Source organism: Hemitrygon akajei, chromosome 21, assembly GCF_048418815.1.
Source record: "Hemitrygon akajei chromosome 21, sHemAka1.3, whole genome shotgun sequence".
Lineage (NCBI taxonomy): Eukaryota > Metazoa > Chordata > Chondrichthyes > Myliobatiformes > Dasyatidae > Hemitrygon > Hemitrygon akajei.
This window is the reverse complement of record NC_133144.1, coordinates 9,375,039-9,402,357: the sequence shown is the minus strand read 5'-3', so window position 1 is coordinate 9,402,357 and position 27,319 is coordinate 9,375,039. Positions and strand designations below refer to the sequence as shown.

At 39.9% G+C, this 27,319-nt stretch overlaps 1 protein-coding gene across 6 annotated transcripts in view; it reads left to right on the top strand.

Moving 5' to 3' along the window:
* The window catches only part of myo9aa (myosin IXAa), a 354,781-nt gene that overhangs the window by 177,235 nt on the left and 150,227 nt on the right, over positions 1-27,319 (top strand). For all 6 annotated transcript variants that reach the window (XM_073024759.1, XM_073024757.1, XM_073024760.1 and 3 more), the window contains exons 10-11: positions 2,298-2,411; positions 2,939-3,073. In XM_073024759.1, coding sequence (XP_072880860.1) covers positions 2,298-2,411; positions 2,939-3,073 — 249 coding nt within the window. The remainder of the gene's footprint in view (positions 1-2,297; positions 2,412-2,938; positions 3,074-27,319) is intronic.

The following is a 27,319-nucleotide window of genomic DNA, read 5'->3' as shown; positions in this document are numbered from 1 at the left end:
GTGGAAATATTGATCAGTTCTAAGTTGGAATTTAGTGAGTTTCTCAGATGAGGAACAGCTGAAGAAAAATGGCAGCATTCTTTCTGTCAGTGCAGCCACAACAGTGTGTCTGGATTCTGTTAAGAGGCTCTTATCACATTTTTAGATTCTGTGTGAGGTGTTAAAAATTTGGTCTTGAGCATTTATTTGAGCTTCAGTAAATAAGCTAGTCTTCAACATTTTTTTCTTTTGATAGATAATATGGGGGAAAAATTGTGGAAGCTGTTCTAAAAATAACCTAGAAAGCAGATAATGTGAGAAATGCAAACCAGAAGTGAAAGAGAAAGATGTTATTGTTTTGGCTGTAGATTTTTATAAAAGCCCAAAGAGATTTTTCTTTTCGTGTGCTAATGAGAGTCCTGCTGTGCATTTCTAACGCATGTTTTCAGATTTCAGACATGCCCATTTTTATATTGTTTTTAATCTTATTGGGATTAAATTTGCTTACACTCTCAAGGTTGAATCATGATGAAGCTTAATTAATTTGTGCTTATTAATTTTTATTAGTCTGTAAGTGACGGCAATATTAAAAGGGTAGCCTTTAATTTATTGGTCACTTAATTAAAATGGTTACCTCAAAGGGCTTAGAGGCTTTTAGCAATTGTAGTGATAATGTATACAGTTCTACGTGGTTAGCTCTAAGTTTTAAATACATTTCTTATGCACTCATACTGCCACTTTGTCTCAGGATATCTATGGTGTTTCACAGCGAGCGTAAGTGTTGTTCAGAGCAACAGTAGTAGCCGGTGGCTCACTAAATAAAGTGAGAACAAAAAATGATGTGAATGACAATTAACTTTTGGCTCAGTTGTCTGAGGCTACGTCCACACTAGACCAGATAATTTTGAAAATGCCAGTTTCACGTAAAAACGATAGGCATCCACACTAAGCGTTTTTGAAAATATTTCTGTCCACATTAAAACGGATATTTCGGTAAATCTCCTCCTACTGCGCATGCAGAGGACACATCTACCGAAAACAAGCGACACGTTTGGTGTCGAATCTTGCCGTGAAGGACTTGGTGTGCGTTTGTGCAGTTACAGACTAGAAATATTTAAATGACAGACAGCTGTTGGCTCTCATGCAGGAGGACTTAAAACTAAAAAAAAACAAATACTGGAGCATATGGAGGCAACCAACGGAGTTCACCTGGCTGACGACAAACATTGAAAAACTGACTAAATTTGTTGCATTAATAAAGCATCTTGTTAAATGTATAAAACCTGTCTGCATCAGTATTATCTTGTATTTCCATACAATGTTACATTAGGCTGTTACACATCTATTGTCAGAGAAGTACTTGCATAAATAGGGAAACCACCTTCATACAAGCAAGGACAGAAAACAGGGCAAAGTGAGTATACTTATTTATTCAGTAAGTTATGGGTCAAAGTATTTGGTGAGTACATTTCTAACTCTTCTGGCTTCAGTCTTGTTGCTGTCTGTTCTGAAATTGTTAGGTTGCGTTCAAGAAAACAATGAAATGGCGCGCTGCCGTCACCATCTGTTCCGGCACATCGTGACAGCATTTTTAGATTTCTCCGGTTACCCCGTCCACACTGCTCCGGCCAATCCGGCATTTTCAAATTTACATACTCTGGAGGGCGTTTTAGAAAAGCTCCGTTTTCGGGGGAGGAAAACGGCGTTTTAGTGTGGACGGAGGGTCAAAACGAAGAGAAAAAGCTTCGGTTACGGATTTATCCGGCGCAGTGTGGATGTAGCCTGAGTTAATGGGCAGTTCCCAGTTCTCACTGAGCAGTGCTGTGAGCCTTTTACCATAAGTAAAAGCAGTGGACCCAGTCATGGTTTACTGTCTTTTCTCAAAGATGACAGCTTTGCCTGCCTGGTAACTTCACTTAACAACATTGAACTATTAGCCTTGATTAAGGTCTTGTTCTGGGCTGTGATTGTCTCCGTACTCTTTTGACTTGGGTATGATTTTCAGTAATATGCCAGGGCTGATGTTTGAGTAAACTGATCAGTTAGTGTACTTAGTCATAAGGTACTGAAGAAACTAATTACTTTGAAGTCATCAAAGTGGTCAATTAATTGTCAGTTTAACAACAGATATATGCAAGTTATTGAATAAGATTCTAGCTACAGGAGCATTTTTATATTTTAATGCCAACTCTCCTAATGTAAGAATTTAAAAATAAACAAGTGAACGAACAATTCATAGACTATGATCAGTGCTATCAAATATTTTTCAATGAATACTCTGAACATGGCCATTTAATAATTGTCTATTTGAATTGCAGGCAATAACTGTTCGAGACTCTATGGCAAAGTCACTGTACGATGCCCTGTTTGATTGGATTGTATTCCGAATTAACCATGCACTTCTCAACAATCGAGACCTGGAAGAACATAAGGTGAGTCACAAAGGCATTTTGATAAGTTTTCAAGGGGCAGTCTGACGAGATTATCTTGAAGTTTATAATATATTTGACTACTTCCATGTTAATTTCCTCAATATATCTAAGTAGTATGTACATTTTCTATGAAAATATGGACATGGAGATTTGGGAATCATCAATACTATACAGCAAGTGTATGTGTACATACTGCTAAGGGGAGGTTTGCAGATTTTCCTGTCTTATTCACATCAATGTTGGTTCAAAACCTTTATCGTTTTACAAGATGGTATCAACTCTGTTCTTCAACACAGCCCTTCAGTTAAAAGAGTGCAATGATTTATAGGATCATTTAATTCTCGAATCACTGAAAATCAGAAACCTGAAGATGCTGGAAATGTGAATGAAAGCAGTGTTGGAAATACTTTGCTGGTTAGGCAGCTTCTGTAGAACAAGAACTGGGATAACCTTTCTGATCCAAGGCACTTCATCAGTGTTGCCAGAAAAAATAATTAGTGAAGTAAATACAACTTTTTTTAATATAGATTCTCTCCATTGGTGTACTGGATATCTTTGGCTTTGAGGACTATGAGAATAACAGCTTTGAACAGTTCTGTATTAACTTTGCGAATGAGCGACTTCAGCACTACTTCAATCAACACATCTTCAAACTAGAGCAGGTAAAATTGTGTTCCTGCTTATTATGTTTTAAATATTGAAACTCTTGTCTCATCCAATTTGAAGTATTAGTCAATGAGCCTTATTTTCTGTATGTGAAAATTCCAATATGTCTGTGCCAATGCTGCATTTGGACTTGCATCTGTATGGTTTCATTCGTTCTAAATCGGGAGTACTTGCCCTAACCCTCTTGCCATCCACCACCCACCCCCATCGTCTGTAACACTTAATTATCATCGCCTCACAGATCTAATTATTTCATCCAGTTACATCTACCTTTGCTTCTCAAAGTTATTTAATATGCTCTAGATTAGCATCATCTCCAAACTGAATCTTGCTTTTCTAAGGCATATAGCAAATTCTTTCAATGTAATAAAGTCCCAAAATGATAACTTTGGGTGTACACACACAAGTCTTGTTTAACACCCTCAAGTTACCTAACCACCCTGTTGGACAGTATCTATATAAAGAAACATCTGTCATTCTTACAGTCAGTTGGCTGATATATTATCACTTTCAACCCCATTCTTTTCCCTTCTCCCTGTAACCTTTGACACTCTTACTAATCAAGAACTTATCAACTTCTGCTTTAAATATACCCAATGACTTGGCATCCACAGCTGCCTGTGTCAATGAATTCTAGAGATTCACCATCCTCTGGCTAAAGAAATTCCCACTTATCTCTGGTGCTAGACTCGCCCACTACAGGAAACGTCCTCTCCACATTAACTCTAAGGAAGCTTAAAATACTCTGGATTAGAATAATCTCTAAGCTTAAATCTTGCTTTTCTTAGGCCTATAACAAGTTCTTTCAATGTGCATATTTGAGGTCCCAGAATGATACCTTGGGTACACACATACAAGTCTTGTCTACAGTCAGAACACTCCACAAGCTACCTAAACACCTTGTTTGGCAGTCTTTGGTTAGACCTATGGAAAGGGCTACTGTTCCTACATTCATTTCAGATTTCAGAGTAGAAAACATCTTCCTCAGTTTTGAGGGACTTCCTCAAAAGATCCAATGTCAGGAATATTCCTTAACAGTTCATATTCCAAAACGTCCTGGAAAATTAAATTCATGTAATTAAAAAATATATGAGAAAAGCAATACTATTTGAAAATGACCCTGAAGACTATAGATTGCTGTAAAATGCACTAGAATTTCTTCTGGGGAAAAAAAAAGTAATTATTTCCCAGTCTGACTTGTATGAATGAAAATTAAATGAAGAATGAGTGTCAATGATTGAAGAATGATTATTGTTCATTTTGAGGTGTGTAGAATTCTTAAGGTACAACAGGGATGATATTTTCCCTAGATGAGATGCCCAGAACTGGGCTGCCAATCTTGATAAAAGGGGGTCTACAATTTGGTATTTAGATAGAAAGAAATTGCTTTGTCTAGAAGGTCATGCATTTTAGAAATTCTCAAACTAATAGTTGTGTGAAGGCTCAGTTGAAATGTTTATTCAAGACAGAGATTGATAGTTTGTTTGATCTTCAGGGAGTCAAAGAAAGTTATTGCATGGCAGAGTGGGCACATGGTGCCAAATGGCTCATTCTTGCTTCTGATTCTGATAGACTTGAGTTATATAAAAGACCATGGCAGTATTGTTGACTCTAAACTACTGGCTGTTTCTGAGGGTGGTTGGGTGAACAATAAATGCTGGCTTTGCCACTGATATCCACATCCAATAAACAAATAAACAATGTTATGCAGGTAGCAAGCCTCTTGGTAAGTTTTGTCGTTATGATTACCATTTTTAAAATCGCGCTGTGCAGAAGCATGAACAAAGTTGTGTGTTAGTTTATAGTTCCCAGACACTGAATTTCATAACCTTTTATTTCTTTTGCATGTTATAGGTTCCTTTCCCCACTATTAAGCAAATTACTTAATTTATCCATGTGGTTGAATCTATTAATCAATTTTGAAGAGTTTTTTTAAAAAATTCTGCCTTTATTCATACTGAAATAGACTAAAAAAATCTTGTTTCTATTATGGCAGCATGCTTCATTGTAACTGCTTCATTGAAGATGTTTTTACTGATTGACACTTGAACAAAAATTGTGACAACAGAATTATGGTACAAGACTTTTTAGAGGCTGTGTAATATTAGGGTTCACAATCCTAGGGGCTCTGTGCCAAAATCTCTAACAGTATTTGCTTTAATAATTTTCTTCTGTGGTTACATACCAAGTGAGTGACTTTTTAAAATATATTTTGTTGTATACACAAGGTAATGTTAAAGAGAATTGATCCCTGAAGGAGCAGCTGATGTTTCAGGTTCTTTGTTTTCTTGTTCTTTAAGTTGCATTTTTAAAATTCAAATATAACAGAACCCCTTCTGTCTATTCTCGTCAGCTGGTCCTACACTGTAGGCCTGTCTTGCTTGTCAATCTGAATGAATTTATTCATCAGGCAGCATTGTATGAGGGACAGTCTTTCTCTCCTTAGATTATAAGACAGAGGCAAATTTAACCTGCAGCAATTTTTTTAACTACTCCTTACCATTTCTTGCCTCAGAATAATTATTGATTATTATCATGTTTATCGTCACTGATGTCATAACATTTGTTTTGCAGCTGAAGTACAGTGCAAAGACAAAACAATAATATAAATGATAAAATAAATAATGCAAAAGGGATGAACAAAGTGATGTTCATGGACCATTCAAAATCTGTTGGTGGAGAAGAAGCTGTTCCTAAAGTGTTGAATTTGTATCGGCAAGCTCCTATACCACCTCCCCTTTGGTAGTAGATAGATAGATAGATACTTTATTCATCCCCATGGGGAAATTCAACTTTTTTTCCAATGTCCCATACACTTGTTGTAGCAAAACTAATTACATACAATACTTAACTCAGTAAAAAATATGATATGCATCTAAATCACCATCTCAAAAAGCATTAATAATAGCTTTTAAAAAGTTCTTAAGTCCTGGCGGTAGAATTGTAAAGCCTAATGGCATTGGGGAGTATTGACCTCTTCATCCTGTCTGAGGAGCATTGCATCGATAGTAACCTGTCGCTGAAACTGCTTCTCTGTCTCTGGATGGTGCTATGTAGAGGATGTTCAGAGTTATCCATAATTGACCGTAGCCTACTCAGCGCCCTTCGCTCAGCTACCGATGTTAAACTCTCCAGTACTTTGCCCACAACAGAGCCCGCCTTCCTTACCAGCTTATTAAGACGTGAGGCGTCCCTCTTCTTAATGCTTCCTCCCCAACACGCCACCACAAAGAAGAGGGCGCTCTCCACAACTGACCTATAGAACATCTTCAGCATCTCACTACAGACATTGAATGACGCCAACCTTCTTAGGAAGTACAGTCGACTCTGTGCCTTCCTGCACAAGGTATCTGTGTTGGCAGTCCAGTCTAGCTTCTCGTCTAACTGTACTCCCAGATACTTGTAGGTCTTAACCTGCTCCACACATTCTCCATTAATGATCACTGGCTCCATATGAGTAATGAGCAGGGCATGAGCTTGATGGTGAGGATCCTTAGTGATGGATGAATATGTCCTCATAAGTGGTGAAGGTTGTGCTGGATGAGTCTACAACCCTCTGCAACCTTTGTCAATCCCGTGTATTGTGATGCAACCAATCAGAATGTTCTCCATATTACATCTATAGAAGTTTTCGAGAGCCTTTGGTGGCATACCAAATCTCCTCAAACTCCTCATGAAGTAGAACCTCATGATTGTTTCAATATGTTAGTCCCAGGATAGATCCTTTGTTTACCCTTCAGTGAGGACGGGTATGTGTTCTCCTGACTTTCCTGAGATTTATCCTATTTCCCTTGTTACGAAAACCCCGTAACCAGGTAACTTACCAGCAAAGATAGATGGATCAGCTGAGTCGGATGCTACTATTTTCAAACGTTTTATTCAACAAGGGCACAAACGTATGGTTAATACAAAACATTCAAACCGTCAAAACTCAATCTAAAACACCGGTGTAATAATAATCATTCAAAACACAAGCTCGATCGTCGTCTAGGGGTAATGTAGATTTTATATCGTTCACTGGATATCTAAAAGTCTTTTAGATCACGGCAGTTTCACTTAGTTGTCGGCGGAAGTGTCGCGTTGGTGCACTTTTAGTTAGAAAGACAGAGAACATGAAGCATTTACCCGACAGGTTTTCCAACCTGTAGGAGGTAGTCGGAAGTCTCGTTGGGGGAATGGACTCTCATCTGTGGCTTCCCCTGTAGCTAGGCCGTCTTCCGTGGTGAAGTCGCCAATCCCAGGCAAGGGAAGGACGCACACGAACCCCACCACCGGCTGTAGCTATTAAAACGCTGTCGCAGGATTTCTAGCGTTTCTCCTTCGTGTGTTTCCTTGGTGCATCTGAGGGTCCTCCCCTCAGACCCGCCTTTATACTTCTTCACGGGATCGCAGGTGTCAATCAAGTTGCAGGTAATGCGATCTCTCTCTCAACCAGCCCACTTTGCCTGAGGGCTTTTCAGGTGGTCTCCATGAGACAATAGTAAAAGTCACTTTTATTCTGCTTCTTGGGAGAACGTGGTCTTTCGCACGTCTCTCTCTCTTGGGTCAGTTGACCCCCCTTAACTAGAGTTCTTGCGATTTTCACAAAGGAGGGGGCCAACGGCATAACACCTTGTAGTATTTTACAGAGCTATACTGCACAGAAACTGTCCTTTTGCCCCAACTCATCCATGTTGATTTACGCTATTCCCATTTGTCTGCATTAGGTCCATATCCCTTTGTTCCCATACCTGTCAAAGTACCTGTTCATGCCTTAATTATTTCTACCGCTACCACTTCAGTTATTCCAGATACCTACCACCCTCTGGATAAAAAGATGCCTCTCACATCTCCTTTATATTTTTCTCCCTCATCCTAAACTATGCCTTCCAATTTTAGGTACCTTCAGCCTTGTTAAAACATCAACCCGATGTATTCCCTGCATAATTTTTAGCAGTGAGAGGTGCTCCATGGGTTGGGGTTGACCATGAAAGTTGTGTCCTAGCTGTCTATGTCCTGTATGTAAGAGCTGGTGTTGAACTGAAAGGACTGCCTAATGGATCCAGCTCCAGATCTTTACTTGGCGGTTTACTTCTGAAGCCTTCCCCATGAGTGGGTATAATAGCAAGGCAGCTGAGATTTGAGGTCAGCTTTTTCTGTCTAGGTGAGCTGCCAACCATGGCTGGTGAGCCTCATCTGCTCGCAGTGACTGGATTTAAGAGACTGATAATCCACCTTTGCCCTTTCTTCTGTCAGTAGAAATTGTACACCAGACTTAGTAGCTAAGCTTTTAGTGGTTAACGTGATTCTATCACAGCTCAGGACATCAGAATTCAGTAAGGATTTTTGTACCTTCTCCCTGTGACCATGTGGATTTCCAACGGGTGCTCCCGTTCCTTCCCACAGTTCAAAGATGTACTGGTTAGTAGGTTAATTGGTTATTGTAATTTATCCTGTGATTAGACTAGGATTAAATAGGTGAGTTGCTGCATGGTGCGGCTCATTGGGCTGGAAGGGCCTGTTTCACACTGCATCTCAAAATAAAAATAAACTACATATTCATAGAATGTGGTCAGTATTTTCTGCAAAATATTATGATTTTACCTATCTGGAGACACAAAGAATAGAGAAGAAGATTCATTCTCATTGAGAGAAAAACTTTATTGATTTTTGCAATCCCTACAACTAGTTATAGAATTAATTATAGAATTAAGCTTATAAAATGCTGCGTGTCAGGCAGTATCTGTAGAGAGAGAAACAGAGTTGATGTTTCTGGTCAGTGACTCTTTATTTAGAGATTGGATGCCTCCTTTAGCTGCAAACTTAATTGGACGAGAGCAACAAATGCCGAAATGGAAACATTGAGATGTGGTTGATGCAGGAATTCCCAACCTAGGGTCTACGGACCTCTCGGTTAATGGCATAAAAAAGGATGGGAACCTCTGGCTTTTGGGGTGTGTCTATACTGCAGGTTATCATCTGGATTAGTCTGCATTAATTGATGTCGGGACCTCAGTCAAAGGTACACCCAGTGGCCACTTTATTTTACACCTGTCCACCTTGTTAATGCAAGTATCTAATTAGCCAATCATGTAGCAACAGCTCTTTGCATCAAAGCATGCAGATGTTGTCCAGGGTTGTTCAGACCATACATCAGAATGGGGGAACAAATGTGATTTAATTGACTTTGACCATGGAATGATTGTTGGTGCCAGACAGGGTGATTTGAGTGTCTTAGAAACTGCAGATCTCCTGGGAATGGTGCAAAAACAAAAAATGTTTCAAAGGTACATTTAATGTCAGAGAAATGTATACAATATACATCCTGAAATTCTTTTTCTTCACAACCATCCACGAAAACAGAGGAGTGCCTAAAGAATGAATGACAGTTCAGTGTTAGAACCCCAAAGCTCCCCCACCAGCTCCCCCCTCCCACATGTAAGCAGCAGCAAAGCAATGATTCCTACCCCCCCACATCAATGGGAAAAAAAGCATCGGTGCCCCCCCACCAAACACTCAAGTGTGCAGCAAAGCATCAATAAAAACACAGACTTGCAGCACCCCAAAGACTACTCATTCACCCTGTAATTTGACATACCACAGGAGGGAAAAAGAGGTATCTCCGTTTCACAGCGAGAGGGGAGACATAACAAACAACTCGCTGATTTACGATGTTAGAAGTTCATTCCGTTGCTTTTTCCGAGCTCTGTGCCCAAAGAACTCAGGTCTCTGGGCACAGAGCCAGCAGCCAGCTCACTGCTTTTGATCTTCTGTCTCCCACGACGCACTGATTTCCTGCAGAGGCACTGACCTCAAGTCCACCTGCCTCCAGAGCCACAAAATCCCAAAACTCCAAAGCTCTAATCTTCTAGCTCGTATCCTTGGTATATCAAATAACGGCCAGTCGTGAGACTCTGAGAGCGATCCAGTGAGTGGCAGTTCTGTGGGTGAAAATGCCTTGTTAAGTGAGAAGTCAGATTGGTCTGGTGAGACTGGTTCAAGCTGACAGTAACTCTAACCAGATATTACAACAATGGTGTGCAGGAGCATGTCGAATCTTGCACACCAGATTCCACTCCTGTACCTAATAAGGTGGCCACTAAGTATATCAGTTCTATTGTTTAGGGTGTTTGTTTGCAAAAGGCAAGGAGAAGGTGTAATAATGAATGTCTTCTCTTTTCTCTCCCAACTGTAGTTGCTTTATGTTACTGACAAGATGTTTATCATTCATCTGGAATGCTGCCCTAGAATCAAATGAATATACAAATTTAAGAAAGAAACTTTCGCTGGTGATTTGTTTATTTTGGAGTACAGCTTCTTTAAAAAAATCAAAATACATAGTTTTTTTTTCTTGAACAGTGTGCTGAGTTTCTTCCATATTCCAAAGACTTGCACTTAGGGTTAGCAAGTTGTGGGCATGTTATGAGGGCACCAGAACTAAGGTGGCACTTGCAGGCTGCCCAGCATAATCTTTGCTGATTTGATTTGTTGCAAACAGCTCATTTCACTATGTTTCAATGTTCTATTTCTTAAGCCCATCATCCTTGCTGAGGCATAGGCAGCAGTATGCCAGACACCTCTTGTATTTGAAGTCCAGGATTAGCTCATGTATATATCTTCTAGGCAAAGATCCTTCCTCTCCCAGGGATGAAGTCTTTGGAGCTTCTGTTGGTGTTTCTGTAGTGCTGTTTGTTTGTTTTTTATGGAATGGAGTTGCTCGTCTCTGCTTAACCCTCCTCCCACATTTGGGCTTGGGACCGTCCATGGCGGAGTTACGTTTTGATGTACATGTGACAAATCAAGCTAATTTTTAGAATCTGACAGCAGTATAGTGATGTACCTCATGCTGCCCTATTCAAATACTCTGCACCCCCTTTCCATTAGGGAACTTTGGGCAACGATTACACAGTTGGAGCAGCTCTAGCTTAAATCAGTCAGAATGCACAAACCAGAGATTTGATTTTGGGGTTTTGCTGTTGTTTCTTGCCCAGCAACACTATGTAAACATCTGAGGCATTAGGAGAGCTGTGTGGGTGTGTATCTTAATGTGGGAAAAAGAAGCTGCAGAGGGTTGTAAATCTAGTCTGCTCCATCTTGGGTACTACTCTACAATTTTTACCCAGGACATCTTCAAGGAGCGGTGTCTCAGAAAGTCAGCATCCATTATTAAGGACCTCCAGCACCCAGGGCATGCCCTTTCCTCACTGTTACTATCAGGTAGGAGGTACAGAGGCCTTGAGTGCACACACTCAGCAATTCAGGAACAGCTGCTTCCCCTCTGCTATCTGATTCCTAAATGGACATTGAACCCTTGGACACTAATTCACTTTTTTAAAGATATACATTATTTCTGTTTTTTGCACGTTTTTTAATCTATTCAATATACATATACTGTAATTATTTTACTTATATTTATTATTGTTTTTTCTCTCTTCTATATTATGTATTGCATTGAACTGCTGCTGCTAAGTTAACAAATTTCATATCACATGTTGGTGATAATATACCTGATTCTGATATTTTCTGGTTCTGTGTTATTCAATTGAATTATATTTTAAAAATTATGCACAATTTGAAGTAATTTAATCTTGAAGTCAAACAATTGTAAATCTGTTAGACTGGAAGTTATCCCTTTCTGGAACCACGCACATTCCTGAGAATTGTCATGACAGATTTTAAGTAAGATTGCTCATGCGCCTGAGTATCAGGGAGCATGAACCAAGACTGTTGTACGTGCAGTTCAATATACTTGCAATGACACCGTATTTGAGAAATACAAGTAGCTATTTCAGTTAGAAGAGTATTATGAAAAATGGTATAACATTAAATATAATGAGACTGTCTGAAGATAAGTCACCCAGGGGAATAGAGGACTGACCTTTATTTAAATCTGAAAATTCCAAGAATACTCACATATACATTATCTGACCAATTGATACAGAGGTGTAAGTTCAGATCCCACCGTAACAGCTGTGGAATTTAAATTTAAGTAATTAAATTATTGCAGTATCCGCATCATTAATAGTGACCATAAAGCAACTGGATTGTTGTTAGAAACCTGTTTGATTCATTAATGTCCTTCAGTGGAAGGAAATCTTCCATTTTGTCCAGATTTGGCCTGAATGACAGTGTTGACCCACTGTTGCAGCTGACTCTTGTGATGCCTTCATTCATGCAGTGAAGAACGTCAATGAAAGTTGACATTTCTAGCATCTCGTGAATGAATTAAAAGAAAATACATGTACATACAGGGGCATAAAGAGGTACCTAAGGTGGCCCCCTGTTGGTCAAAGTCAACATTGAATAATGTGTCCTAGCTATCTATGTTGAAGTTGATAAGCAAGCTAGTACAAAAGCCAGGGCAGTATGATATGGAGAGCAAGCTGTTCCCATGTAGCAGGCTCTCTTCTCTCTATGCAGTTGATGAATTCAAAGGAATGGCAGAAACTGATACAGTTTGGCACCAATGGTGTTGCAGGAGTTCCCAATCAACGTTGAATTCAACGTAGGACTGCTTTAGGGTCTCCAAACTCCAGATTTTTCCTTGGGGTTTACTCCCCAAGTGCCAAATGGGTGGGTTTAGCCGCAGGGCATTAGAAGTTTGAGATCAGAGTTTTCCTTCTACTGCACCATAGTGGACGGCCCCATCTGCCTGGAAAGGGGATAACAATGATGCATGAGTATTTAGATCACATGCATACACTTAGTGTTTCTGCTTCAAGGATGGAATGTTGGAGCATGCATTAATGTAACACTCTAGGATTTGTTACATGCTTGTTGATTTCCCACAGCACATGTCCAGTGGGATATCGGTTGGCAAGTTCCTTTCTCAGTTTCATACTGAGCCAGAAGCTAAGAAACTACCAGACTAAATTCCCAACAGGTGCTGAGTCAGCCAACCTAAGCCAAGCAGCTTTTGCAGTTAAAATTTCAAATTATTCAGCACTTTTCTTAACAGTTAGTGAGTTTATGCATGGGTTGTTGTAAGATAAATGAGTCTCAGCTACTGTATTATAATGATGTACTATATTTTTGAGAGCTTAAGATGCTTATTGCTTTTATTCTTGGCTTTCACATCCCTTTCTCAAAAGTTCTTGTAAAAACAATGCCAGTTTTACTGATGTAAATTAAAACTTACTTGTTAGGATGTGTGCAATTTTTAGATCTTTGGACAGCACAGCGGCAAAACTACCCACAAATCATCACCTTTTTTCATCAGTGCAATCTCAATTAAAATTAAAATCTTCTATAGATGTACTCCAAAAAATACTGCATGAAGTCATTGAAGAAAATGCAAAGAAGACATATGGAAGCGAATGTTGGACAACATCAAAGCAAAATGTAGTTTTTGAGAAGAATGATGAAAATATCAGGAAGGACAAGATACAAGTGAGGAACTGTGGCGAAAAGCTGGTATAAGAAGACAACTCTTATCATCAATCAGGAAATAGCAGATGGATTTTCTGGGATGTGCTGAGAAAAGAGAATGGCGGGAAAAATTGTGGGAAGAAAAAGTCGCGTATGACATTCAAGGGATGTACAGGCAAAAATTTTGAAGAGCTTATTAAAACTTCTTAGATTAAAGACAGATGATACACCATGATTGCCCGCATCATACAACACAGTACATAATGATGATAGATGTGCGGAGGAGAGTATATTGTCTACTTGCATTGTGGCATGGAATACCAAGGCCTTTGAATGGAAAAGCCTACAAAGTGTGGAAATACAGCCCAGTCCATCATAGGTAAAGTCTTCCCCACCATTGATTCCATCTATATGGAATGTTGTCGTAGGAAAGCAGCATCCATCGTCAAGGACCGTCACCACCCATGGCATGTTGTCTTCTTGCTAGCATCATCAGAAAGGAGGTACAGGAGCCTCAAGACTCACACCACCAGGTTCAGGAACAATTATTCCCCTTCAGCTATCAGGCTCTTGAACCAGAGGAGATAACTTCATTCACTGCATCACTGAACTGTTCCCACAACCTATGGGCTCGCTTTCAAGGTCTCCTCATCTCATGTTCTCGATATTATTATTATTGCTTGTCCATCTGTCTGGTGCCCATCTGTCCATCCAGTTTTAAAAAAAATTATTTTTGTATTTGCACATCGGTTGTTTGTTTGTCCATCCTGTTGGGTGCTGTCTCTCACTGATTCTATTATGTTTTTTCTATCTACTGTGAATATCTGCAAGAAAATGAATCTCAAGGTTAAATATACTTTGATAACTTTGAAGCTAGTAGAGCTGTCCAAGACTCGAGTTTAATCCCATCCTGTCATATTGTGCGAGTTTCTATGTTCTTCTGTGACCGTGTGGGTTTCATTTTAGAGTTTAATTTTCCTCCCACATCTCAACCATGTAGATTGATAGGTTAAATGAACATTGTAAATTGTCCTCGTGTGTAGATGAATGATAGGATCTTGGTGAAGTTAATGACAATTGGGTGAATTAAAAAATGAGATTAATGTAGGATTAGTGTAAATGGGGCAGTTGATGGTCAGTACAGACTCAGTGGGCTCACTGTATTCTCTATAACTATGATTCTGGTTTCTAGGATTGAGAGCGGTTGTAATTTACACTTTGAGAAGGAATGTTTTAGGGATTGAGATGTGACTATTGAGATCAACATTTATGTGGAAGAGTGCGGTAATATATTTAGCACATAACTAATAGGCTGACCCACGTTTTAATCCACCTAATGATTCATCTCTATGTGACAAGGACACTGACTTTTTTTTCTCTCTTGCTTCTGCTGTATTTCCTAACTTCCTCGAGCACCTGGTCCAACAGTAATTTGAATTTTGAATTCTTGTGGTGTTCAAATCACACCATTGCTTTCAGTAATTTCCTGTAGCCCTTTCTGTTCCTCACTAGCTGGTCTCTTGTTTCCTTTGCTCTACTATTACTGGCCTGTCCATTGCACAATTCACTCTCTAACTCTCTGCCTCATCCTTTTTTTTTGGATACGCCATGATTTGTCTCTTTGATTGTTATTTGTCCTTTCAGCTGTTACTGCTGTTCATAGTTTTTCTGCAGATTTTGTCTGATAATGTGAAGATTTATGGTTTTATGACACAATATAAATACAAGTGTTTCTTGTTATTTATTATCAGTAGACAAACAACCGGAATATTTCAATTCCAGTACAAAGTTTTTACATGGTGTTGGCCATATTGTGAGCATTTTCCCTTTGATACTTTTCCGGATCTATTTGGTTTAATCCTATCTGTGTTCTTTTTGCTGCTGATACCCCCTTTCCCTTCTCCCAAGTCAGCCTCTTGACTAAATGGAGGCAAGGTGGTAAGCATCCGAATTTAAAATCATGTAGGAGGATGAGAGAGGGAAAGGCCAAATTGGGGAGGGGGTCGACCTGTTGCACCCAGATCCAAAGCATCATCTATATAGATGAATGTGCAGACGACTACCGAGGAATATTGCATCACACGTAGAGAAGATTGGTATATTCTAAAGACATTAGCTTATGGAATAACTTAACAGGAAAGGATTTTGAAGTAGATATTATGAGGAGGTTCAGAGGTTTGGAGGATTATTGTCATTAAAAGGCAGACATCAGGACAGCATAGTAGAGTAGGTTGGTTTTGTGCTTTATAGCACTAGCTGTAAGATTGGGTTTCGATTCCCACCACTGCCTGTAAGGATTTTGTACTTTCTCCCCGCGACCGCATGGATTTCCTCTGGCTGTTCCGGTTTCCTCCCAAATTTCAAAGGCATACAGTTAGGGAAAGTTATTGGAATACTATGTTGTTACAGTAAGTGTGGTGAACTTGTGGGTTGCTCAGCACAATGCTCCCTAATTTGATTTAACACAAACAATGCATTTCACTGTGTTTCAATGTACGTGTGACAAATAAAGCTTATCTTTAATGTTTAACATCAGATATTATACTCAAAAGGGCGAGCTGATTCCTTTTCTCCTGATGTAATCTTGAAGCTCTAACTTAATAAGTATTTGAAGAGGGGATGTTAAATGTTTATAGGGAGGTCAGAGTACTGAATTGTAAGATAGTGCAGGGGTTCCCAATTTGGGGTCTCCTCGGTTAATGGTAAGGAGCCACAGCATAAAAAAGGTTGGGAACCCCTGGTTTAGAGCTACTTGCCTGTCAAGTAAAGATTCCAAGGTTCATTTATTATCAAAGTATACAACTCTTTATCTTTAAGCTTTGAGGAATGTAAGCAAAGCAGTTCAAAATAGGAGTAGATGTGAACTTGGCTCTGTGAATGTTCTCAGGAAAGAGAGCATAAAAGATGTTGGTTGCTCTGAACTATGTTACTGTGCTGTGTGTGCACTTGTCTGTGATGTTTATTTTGAGAAATTTTAAATAGTTTAAAAGCTCTAGTGCCATCTGTGACTCAAACACAAATGGTGCTAAGCCAGTTACCAGCCTTGCCAGGTCCTTAACCAGATTATTCAAGGGAAAGTTGCAACATTAATTTATGTGAGTTTCCTTAAATGGTAAAACAATTATTATTGGATGATGTATTTCCTTATAGAGTCATAGAATGATACACCACTGACACAGGCCCTTCGGCCTAATGAATCTGTCCCAACCATGATGTTGTGTCTGCTCTAAATTCCCTCACAGCTTTTCCATATACTCACCACCTATGTAAAAAGTTGCCCCTCAGGTCCCTTTTGTGTCATTAGACCTCAACTAAATCTATCCCTCTAGTTTTGGTCTTCCCTTGGCTACAAAAAAGACTTTATCTCTGCCTCTCAATTTTTTTGAACACTTCTTTAAAGCTGTCTTTCATTCTCCTACGCTCCAAAACAAAGACCTGGACTGTCAGTCCTTATTACTCTGGCCCTCTAGTCCTGGCAACAACCTCGTAAATCTTCTTTGCATTCTTTCCAGCTTCACATCTTTCCTATAGTAGGGTGACTGAAATAGTTTCAATCTTTTTAGCTGCTTAATTTATTGGTTTAAATATGTTTCAATCTTTTTAGCTGCTTAATTTATTGGTTTAAATATATTTCAACAAACTTGCTATGCAATAGCAATATTGGATAAAGATTTTGAATATTGACACGTTAAAATTTGGAGACAGGAAATAAACTTCTTTTGTCCGTGACCCGTATTTTGCTTTTTAAAATTTTTTTGTCTCCATAAAATCCAGGAAATGCTGACAGAGCATGGAAATGTTACAAATGCCTTTCATATTAATAACCCTATGAGACTAGAGACTCCTTTCAAATAAAGAAGTGTGCTTGCTGGAACACAAAAACACATGACACTGCTCTTGCTTTGTTGGCTGAAAAAGGGCCAGTGTCAATTTGGCAAGTGAGTTGGAACTGAAAGGGTTGAAACTGAATTTCAGATTAGGTCATATATGGCAGCAGTGACTCCGTGTGATGCCTTTTTTCTGTAAACTCATTCATTATATACATAGTTAAGCAAAGCAAGAGGAATACGTACAGCTGCCTCTCCCTTGTGTTTAAATTTGCTGAGTGATGGGGGTGGGGCAAGTTAGATTTGTAATAGTGCAAGTCCTGTTTTAATTGTGCTGAAGGGAAAAAATGTGCATTTTATATATTATTGCACAAGAAATTGATTGGACCATACATGTGCAAATTATAGGAGTGGACTAGGTATTAATTTAGGGCACAACAATAAGCAGTGTGATGATTGTTTTTAGGAGCAGTTGGCTGAAGAATTCTTTTTACCAGTCTTAAGATGCAATGAAATTTGATGTTTACTGGAATGGTTTAATTTATCATTCAAATGATCCTGTTGATATTGAGGGGTTCTTACGTCTTCTCACAGCACTGTATAGGCCATCAAGTTTTTTACAGCTGTCAAGAGAAATTCCATCAATTCCTTTATCCCATTTAGTTCCCTGCACACCATTCATCCACCTTGATTCTCCTGCCACACACATACATTGGGGACAGTGTAGCCAATTAACCTTTCAGCTTGCACGGTAGCATAGCAATTAGCATAACACTATTACAGTGCCAGTGACCCAGGTTCTGTTCTGCTGCTATCTGTAAGCAGTTTGTATGTTCTCCCTGTTATCATGTGGGTTTCCTCCAGGTGCTCTGGTTTCCTCCCACATTTCAGAGGTGTAGGTTAATTGGTCGCATGGATGTAATTCAGCTCATTTGGCCAGAAGAGTTTATTACTGTGCTGTAACTCTAAATAAAATAAAATAACTGTTCCTTGGAGAAGAGGTTAAGTTTTAAGATCAGCTTTATTTGTCACATTACATCAAAACTTTGAAACACAGTGAAATGTGTTACTTGCGTTAACGACCAGCAGTCTGAGGATATGCTGGGGTAGCCTGCAAGTGTCACCATGTTCCAGTGCCAACATGGTATGCCCACAACTTACCCTAGCCCATGTGTTTTTGGAATGTGGGAGGAAGCAAGAACCCAGGAGGAAACTCACATCATGGGGAAGAATGTACAAACTCCGTACAGACAGCAGTGGGAATTGAACCCCAATTGCTGGGAATGTAATAGCATTGTGCTAACCGCTACACTACCATTCTACCTCTGAGACATGAAACTGCAGATACCAGAATCTCGAACAAAAAGGACCATGTCCTTGGTAAGTAACAGAAAACCCATTTCATCACCCATAGGAGCTCTGGAGATCAGAATTAAATCAGGTTTCTGCAGCTGCAAGGTAACAAGGCAAATGATTGATTAATTTATTTCAAATTTTACTTTTGGGATCTTGGCATGCTAGCAAGATCAGCATTTATTGTTTATCTCCAATTGGTCTTGAAAAGGTGGAAAAGAGTACAGTCGGCGTTGAGACCCTTTAACAGGACTGGAGAAAAAAAGAGAAAAAAATAATTTGTATCAGTGCAGTGAATTGAAGTTGTTTTGAAAGCGTACCTGTGGCATATAACCAGTCTGAAGAAGTCTCTAGTGCCTTTTATTTACTCAATTCTAACAAAATTTCAATTGAATTTTGAATTACTTTCCCATTTCGCTCCACTTAATCTATGTAAGTGATGTGCATTCTGCTCTCATGTGTTCTGCCTTTAAAAGCTTGCCAGATATATCAAATGAAATTTGCTGGCATTGCCTGAGAAATGTTCCAGTGCTGAATTTGGCTTGGTTTTGAGTAGTGGAGCATGAACCTTTTGACTTGCATTGTCTTTTCTTCCATTTTCACGAATGTCTGCTCTTACCCCACACTACCAGGGATGGGGTTCCTCTTGTCCTCACCTACCTTCGAGTCCAGCACATAACTCCAAAATTTCCATCACTTCCAATTGGATCCCACCACAAAACACATTTTGTCTCCACCCCCCACCCACTTTATGCTTTCCGCGGGGATCATTCCTTATGTGACTTCTTTGCCCATTCGTTCCTCCTCACTGATCTCCCTGCTGGAACTTATCCTTGCAAGTGGAACAAGTGCTACACCTGCCTTATGCCACCTCCCTCTCTCTACCATTCAGGGCCACAAACAGTCCTTCCAGGTGAGGTGACACTTCACCTGTGAGTCTTTTGGGGTCATATACTGTGTTTGGTGCTCCCGGTGTGGCCTCTTATATGTCAGTGAGACCCGATGTAGATTGGGAGACCGCTTTGCCGAGCATCTATGCTCTGTCTGCCAGAATAAGTGGGATCTCCCTGTGACCACCAATTTTAATTCCACTTCCCATTCCGATATGTCCTTCCATGGCCTCCTCCACTATTGGGATAAGGCCACACTTAGGTTGGAGGAACAACGTCTTGTATTCCATGAATGTCCTGAAACTTGAACCATGAATGTTTCTGAAACTTCCAGTAATGCCTCCCTCTCCCCCTTCACCATTTCCCATCCCCTTGTTCATCTCTCATGTTATCTCCTTGCCCCCCCCTTTTCTTTTTTTCTATGGCCGCCTTCTCCAATCAACTTCCTAGCTCTTTGCTTTATCCCTAGTTTCACCTATCGCTTGGCATTTCTCACCCCCTATCCCCACCTTTCAAATATACTCCTCAGCCTTTTTCCTACAGTCCTGCCTAAGGGTTTCGGCCCAAAACGTCGACTGTAATTTTTCCCATAGATGCTGCTTGGCCTGCTGAGTTCCTCTAGCATTTTGTGTGTGTTTCTTTGATTTCCAGCATCTGCAGATTTTCTTTTGTTTGTTGCATGGATTTTAGCAGTGTTGTACAGAGGGACCGTGCAATCTAAGCCCATAGCTGTCTGGAAGTAATGACACAGTGGATAGAGTAGTGAAAAAGGTATTTGGTATGTTTGGTCTTGTGGGCTCAGAGATTGACTATAAGATTTGAGATGTCATCTTCATGCTGTACAAAACATTAGTTATGTTTGTTTGAGTTATTATATTACATGAAGCATGTCGTATTGATAACAAAAAACATATACTAGGATGTCACCTGATTACAATTCTAAGGAGATTTACTTTCATTGGAATATGGATAATTGATAGGTGACCTGCTGGAGGTTTATAAAATTATGAAAGACATACCCAAGAGTTATATTTCTTGGGCTAGGGAAATTGAATCATGGGCCACAATTTCAAGGCAAGAACATAATAAATTGGCACAGGATTAGATGTATAAGAATGGAGCAGAGTGATGTAGCTTGGACAAATGTGTTTAGTATAGATCGGCACACTCAACATAGTTGAGGTGGACTAAAATGGCTCCGATTCTTGGTTGAGATTTCTTCGGAACTTTTGACGGGACTAGCCAGTTGCTACAGGGTGCTTATTCATGATGGCTGGTCTGGAACCAGGGGTCACATTGCTTGAATGTGCCACTTTGAAATGAAATCAGTAAAAATCTCTTCATCCAGAAGGTGGAGAACTATTTAAAAGCAAACTGCCTTTTTAAAATTTTCCCACAAAAGTGAATAGCTGCACGTTTCCTCATTTCATTCCATCTGCCCTGTTGGCACCCATTCACTTCCTGTTCTAAACTCGGACTGTCAGTCTTGTTTTATGGCACCAGCAGACATCATAAATATTACACTTCATCCTTTCATCCATATCATTGATGTAGATTGTGAGCAGCTGGGTTCAAACACAAATTGTTGTAGCCTTCCAACCTGAAAATTACCTGTCTTGTGTCTATTAACCAGCCTTCAATCCATATCACTGTCTTCCCTGTTCAGTGTGCTGTAAACTTGCTTCATTATTTTTGTGTGGTGTCTTATTGAAGGGGAAACTCTTGTCAGCTATTTTGTGCTTATTCATTCCATTAGTTATGAACTCAAAAAGCTTCTTTCAGATTTGATTTATTTTCTATAAATCCATATCGACTAATTGACACCATTCCCTGAGTCTATAATTGTTTTTAATGCTTTCTCTCAAATAATGTGATTTCATTTACTTACTTTCAACCTGGGGTAATGATGTCAAAGCCTATGGAATTTGACAACCATTGCATCTGCTATCTCAACAATGCAGGTCATTGCGTCCTGTGGATTTATTGCTTTTCAGTCCATTAATTTTTCCTATATTAATTTTTTACTCATCCTTATTTATTTGAGTTTCTGATTCAGTGTCCAAGTACCTCTTCTTTTTTGGTACAAGTAGTCCTCGAGTTACGAATATCCGACTTACGGACAACTCATACTTACAAACCGAGGAAGGAGAATGCCGTCCACTATTTTAAGTCAGATCGCGACGCTGTCCGCCATTTTAAGTCGTTGCCATTGACACTGTGTTAAGTGAGTAACTTTGTATTTGGCTTAAATTTTTCTTAGCAAGATTCACCCTGATGCACCCGCCCCCCATTCCATTCAGCTGGTGGCGCAGTGAGATCAGCGCTAGGCTCAAGAATGGAGGTTCCCAAGTTCAATCCAGTGACAGACCGCCCCTGAGCATGCCGGGTTGATGTCGATCCAGTGACTCCTGTACCATCCATGCTGGGTTGTTGTCGAGCTCGCAGCTTGACCTCGTTTAAACAAAAACACTGCCACCTCTAGTTTAAATTCCCATGCGGAATATTGTGGAGGATCAAATACCCAAACCCAGCACAGCCCCCACTTGTCCCATTTAACCTGTCTCACTGCGGTGGACTTTAGGAGCCGGGAATTCAGAGCAGTGGTCCCTAGGAGCCGGCAGAGCTCGGGACCTGCTGCCCACCGTGTTTCTGTTCCGTTGATGGGAAGCAATCACGATTGAAAATAAAATGGAAATAATAAAGCATTTGGGAAGAGGTGAAATGTTACTGGTCATTGGAAAAGCATTAGGCTGCAGTCGGTCAATGATCAGAACAATTTTAAAGGATAACGGATAAAGTGAGAATAATGGAGCATGTGAAAGGCCGTGCCCCGATGAAAGCTACAATCATTACTAAGCAATGCAGTGGTTTAATTATTGGAATACATATGTTTCTTAAGTGTTTTATATGCATAGAAAGGTAAAATATATACTATATACTAAGACAAGCACTTGACTGACGCTAAATAATACCGGATGTACTTGTTCCGACTTACGTACAAATCCGACTTAAAGACGGACTCAGAAACGGAATTCGTTCATAAACCAGGGACTGCCTGTATTTCCAAATTTGCAAAGGGGTTTTCATGAATATATTGTGTTGAGCAAAAATTCACACGTGGACAAGGTATTTCCCATGAATTACAATGTAAAATCTGGTTGCATTCTTGGTTAAAGTCAAAACCTGAAGTCTTAAAAATCGCAATATCTAAAAGAATAAAATATTTATTATTAACAGTCTTATCTTAAATTATAATAAAGCATTATGATACCAAGTGAACATAAATTTCCTGAAGGATGGTTGGGTTGAATTGTTCTCCGATCTTGGCAATTTACTTGTGAGTGTTCTGTCACCGTGTGAAGAGACGTCGTCAGTGTATGTCGATGAAACCTTTGCAAGTAAATTGCCAAGGTCAGTGAACAACTCAACCCAACCATCAACCATCCAAGCTACATATCTTCAGAATTATTTCCATCCTGGAGGGTATTTACAGGGTGGACTCTCTCTGTGGCAGTATATAGTATGAGGTCCCAGTGTTACGGCTGCCACTTACAAACATGAATGTTATATTTTTTCCCCTGAGGGTTGAGAATCTTTAAGGAAGAGTTCGAAAGATTATTGAACTATCCTTGAGGCAAATTCTTCATAAATAAAGAAATGAGAGGTACTCTTGGGCCTGAATGTAGAATTGAAGTTACAGTTAGATTAGCAATGACTATAAATATCAGAGAAGGTGTGAAGGAACAAGTGTATTTTTTCCAATGCGTAAGCAATAGTGATGACATTGAATATCATCGTGCTGACAGGCTAAGTGAGGGGTAGAATCCTTTAGTTGTTGGCAGCTTTGGTGAATTTGAATTTGATGGAATTTGGTAGTTTGCAAATTTGCAGGAGGCTCTTTCTGTAACTGTTCCTGGGTGGTTGATAAATAAAGCTGGAAGACATCTGGGCAGTTGCTTTAGAACTCCTCATGGCAAAACACATCTTCCTTCATGAGTTCACATCTAATGCTGTGTTTCATTTGCCACCACTATCTTTGAAGATAGCATTCACTTTCTTGTTGTAGCCAAATGCCTTCATTTTTTAAAAAAATGAGCTCTTTGATGATAGTAATACTTGGTGGTTTCTTGTTTTCCTTCTAACCTCTGTGCTTGAGCATTAGTAAATCCTCAATTGTCAAATTCTCATGTATCAAATTGACAGTGTCGATCAGAGCACTGCAGCACAAACAGGGCCTTTGGCCCATCTAATCCCTATCAGTCTGGTCTTCTGCCTCGTCCCATTTACTTGCATCCGGACCATAGCCTTCATATCTCTCTCAGCCATGTACCTATCCAGCCTTCATCTTTACTTCTACTGGCAGCTAGTTCCACATTAGCACCACCCTCTGAGTGAAGAGGGTCCCCATCAGGCTCTCCTTAAACATTTTACCTTTCTTTCTTAACGTCTAGTTCTTGTCTCATCCACTCAGGGGAAGAATGCTTGCAAGCATTCATCCTATCTCTATCCCTTAATTTTGTGTATCTCTTTAAGATCTACCCTGATTCTGTACTCAAGTGAATGAATAACTAACCTATTCAACCTTTCCCTATTCACTCAGATCCTCCTGGTAACATCATTGTAGATTTTCTCTGCTTATTGATGCATTTCCTATAGGTGGGTGACCAGAACTGTACACAATATTCCAAAGTCAGCCTCACCAACGTCTTATACATTTCCTGTATTCACTGAATTATGAAGGCTAATGTGCTAAAAGCTGTCATTACTACCCTATCTATTTGAGATGCTACTTTCAAGGAATGATGGATCTTCAATCCCATGTTTCATTGTTCTAACACACACCTAAGTGCCCTACCATTTGTTGTGCAAGTCTTATCTTGGTTTTTCCTCCCAAAATGCAACATGTCACACTTGTCTGCGTTCAGTTTTATCTGCCATTTCCAGCCCATTTTCCCAGCTGGTCCAGATCACTTTACAAGATCTGAAGGCTTTCCTCGCTCTCTATTATGTCTCCCAATCTTTGTCAAATTCAAATTTGCTGATCCAGTTTGCCACATTATCGTGTAAATTATTAATATAGATAAGAAGCAACAATGGACCCAGTATTGATCCCTGTGCACACCATTTGTCACAGGCCTCCTGTCAGAGAGACAACCATCTACTGCTGCTCTTTGGCTTCTCCCACTAAGCTAGTGCTGAATCCAAGTGACCACTTCAACTTGAATGCCAAACAATTTGACCTTCTGGACCAGTCTCCCATGAGGGACTTCAGCAAGGCCATTGACAAAATCCACGTCGGCAACCTTGCTAACCACCTTGAAAAACTGATCGTAATTGGACATGATCTGCCATGCACAAAGCAATGTTGTCTATCCCTAATCAGGCTGTGTCAACCCAACTACTTACAATATCCTGTCACTTAGAATACCTTCCAATAATTTACCCGTGACTGCAGATTCACCAGCCTAAAATTCCCTGGCTTAATTTTAGAGCCTGTCTTAAACAACAGAACATTAGTGAACCTCCATTCCTCTTGTTCCTCTCCTGTGGTTAAGGACATTTTAAATATTTCTGCCAGAGCTCCTCAATTTCTACACTAGCCTCCCATAAGGTCTGAACAGCCACCTCATCAGGCCTTGGCAGGAGGGATTTATCCACCCTAATTCTCCTCAAGACAGCAAGTACCTCCCCACACTTCCTTAATCTGGATGTGGTCTATGACCTCACTGCCATTTTGCCTCAGTTCTTTAGACTCCGTGTCTATCTCCCAAGTACATAAATATGCAAAAAAAAATCTTCTAAGATCTCCCCTATCCCCTATCTCTTGGCTCCATGACATCAAGAATTTTATTCTCATCCATGGAATCTCCTCCCTGAACAAATGAATCCACATTACTGCTGTTAGTTCTTCAACCACCTTCCCTTCAGAGCCACAAAGGCAGCTTCAATGACCTGACCACTGTGACTTTCCTTAGTAGGTTGTTCTTCTACCGCAACCCCCACCACACCCAACACTACAATATACAGTACTTGTTTTTGAGAGGAGCGGCCACAGGGTGGTACCCTGTGTTCTTTGCATAATCCCTTATTTACATGTGTCCTGCAGTTTAGGAGTAACTTCCTCCCTACAAATCCTGTGTATTAACTCCTCAGTCAACCAGTTCAGGTTCACTAACATGGTCTCCAGGGACACTAGAGAACTCTCTGAATTCTCACATCTTGCAAGAGGAGCTTACACTTCCATGACTGCCATTCCCACTGTTCTGCTTGCAAAGAGAACTTACCCAAACCTCATCTGAGCCTCCTTTCACTGCCGCTGCCTCTGCCCTAGCCCTACAAAAATGGCCATTATGCCTGATCCTAACCTCTTTATGTTGGTGGCTGCCAATTAGTTTATTACCCAGTCAATTGTTAACTAACAGTTTGCATTTGGGCCTTTTTCATTGCCCTGCTCCCTGAAAAGTACAGTGCACTGAAACTCACCTCTTTATCACCTGATTCTCACTCCAAGACTTGTCTAATGTTGCCTGAAAAATCTCTTAAGATCTTAGAAAACTGATCTTAGAGATTTTTTTAGATTTGTAAATCCCCCCAAAAATGTTGGAGATTTGTTTGTTTACTTATTGATTTGAAATACAGGCAGTCCTCGGGTTACGAACGAGATCCATTCCTAAATCTGTCTTTAAGTTGGAATTGTACGTAAGTCAGAACAGGTTAGCCAATCCTTTGATGTCTTATGCCCGGTGCACTTTTTTCCCGCTCTCGAAATGTAGGTCCTTTCAGGCATAAACCAGTCTCATCTACATTAAATATTCGGTCTGGCAAATAACCTCCATCCTCAATAAAGTTTTTCAACATTTCAGCAAAGTCACTTGCTGATAGATCTGCACTTGCTGCTTCACCTTGCACTTTAATATTATGTAAATTTGCCCTCTCTTTGAAATGATTGAACCAACCCCTATTCGTAACAAGTTCTTCATCACAGTCATCTTCACTTAACTGCACGTACAGCTTTTAAATCATTGAAAAGGCTTCCAGCCTTTTCTTGCACTAAAGTAAGGCTAATAGGCATATTACACTGATTTTGATCAACTAACCAAATTCTCAATAGCCTTTCCATTTCAATAATTAAACCACTGAGTTGCTTAGTAATAATTATAGTTTTCATCGAGGTAGGGCTGTAGCCTAATGCTTTTCCAATGACCGATGGCGTTTCACCTCTTTCCAATCGCTTTATTATTTCCACTTTATTTTCAATCATGATCGTTTTACTTCTCTTTGATGGATCACCAGCACTTGCATCGGATTTACTCTTTGGAGACATGGTTACACACACATAGTAAAGTCCCTGTAACTATAATTGTGTGGAGAGTGAAATAAACACGAGATGGGAATTATTGATCTATAATATTAACTCATTTAACGCGTCCGTCAAAGGAACAGAAGAACTGTGGATTCAGAAGCTGCCCCAGGTCCTAAAGTCCACCCGCTCTGAGACAGGTTAAATTGGACAAGAGGGGGTGGTGCTGACTGGAAAAGAGGGGTCAGGGTGAATCTTGCTAAGAACAATTTAAGCCAAATACAAAGTTACACATTCAACACAGTGTTAACGACAACATGATCTGATTTACAATGGTGGATGGCGTTCTCCTTCCTTGAGCCGATGAATTTTTAATATAATAGGCTTTATGGCAGTCCATTTGTAAATATGAGTTGTCTGTAAGTCGGACAATCGTAACCTAAGGACTGCCTGTACAGCGCAGAATAGGCCCTTCGGACCCTCAAGCCGTGCTGCCCTATTTAACCCTAGCCTAATCATGCGACA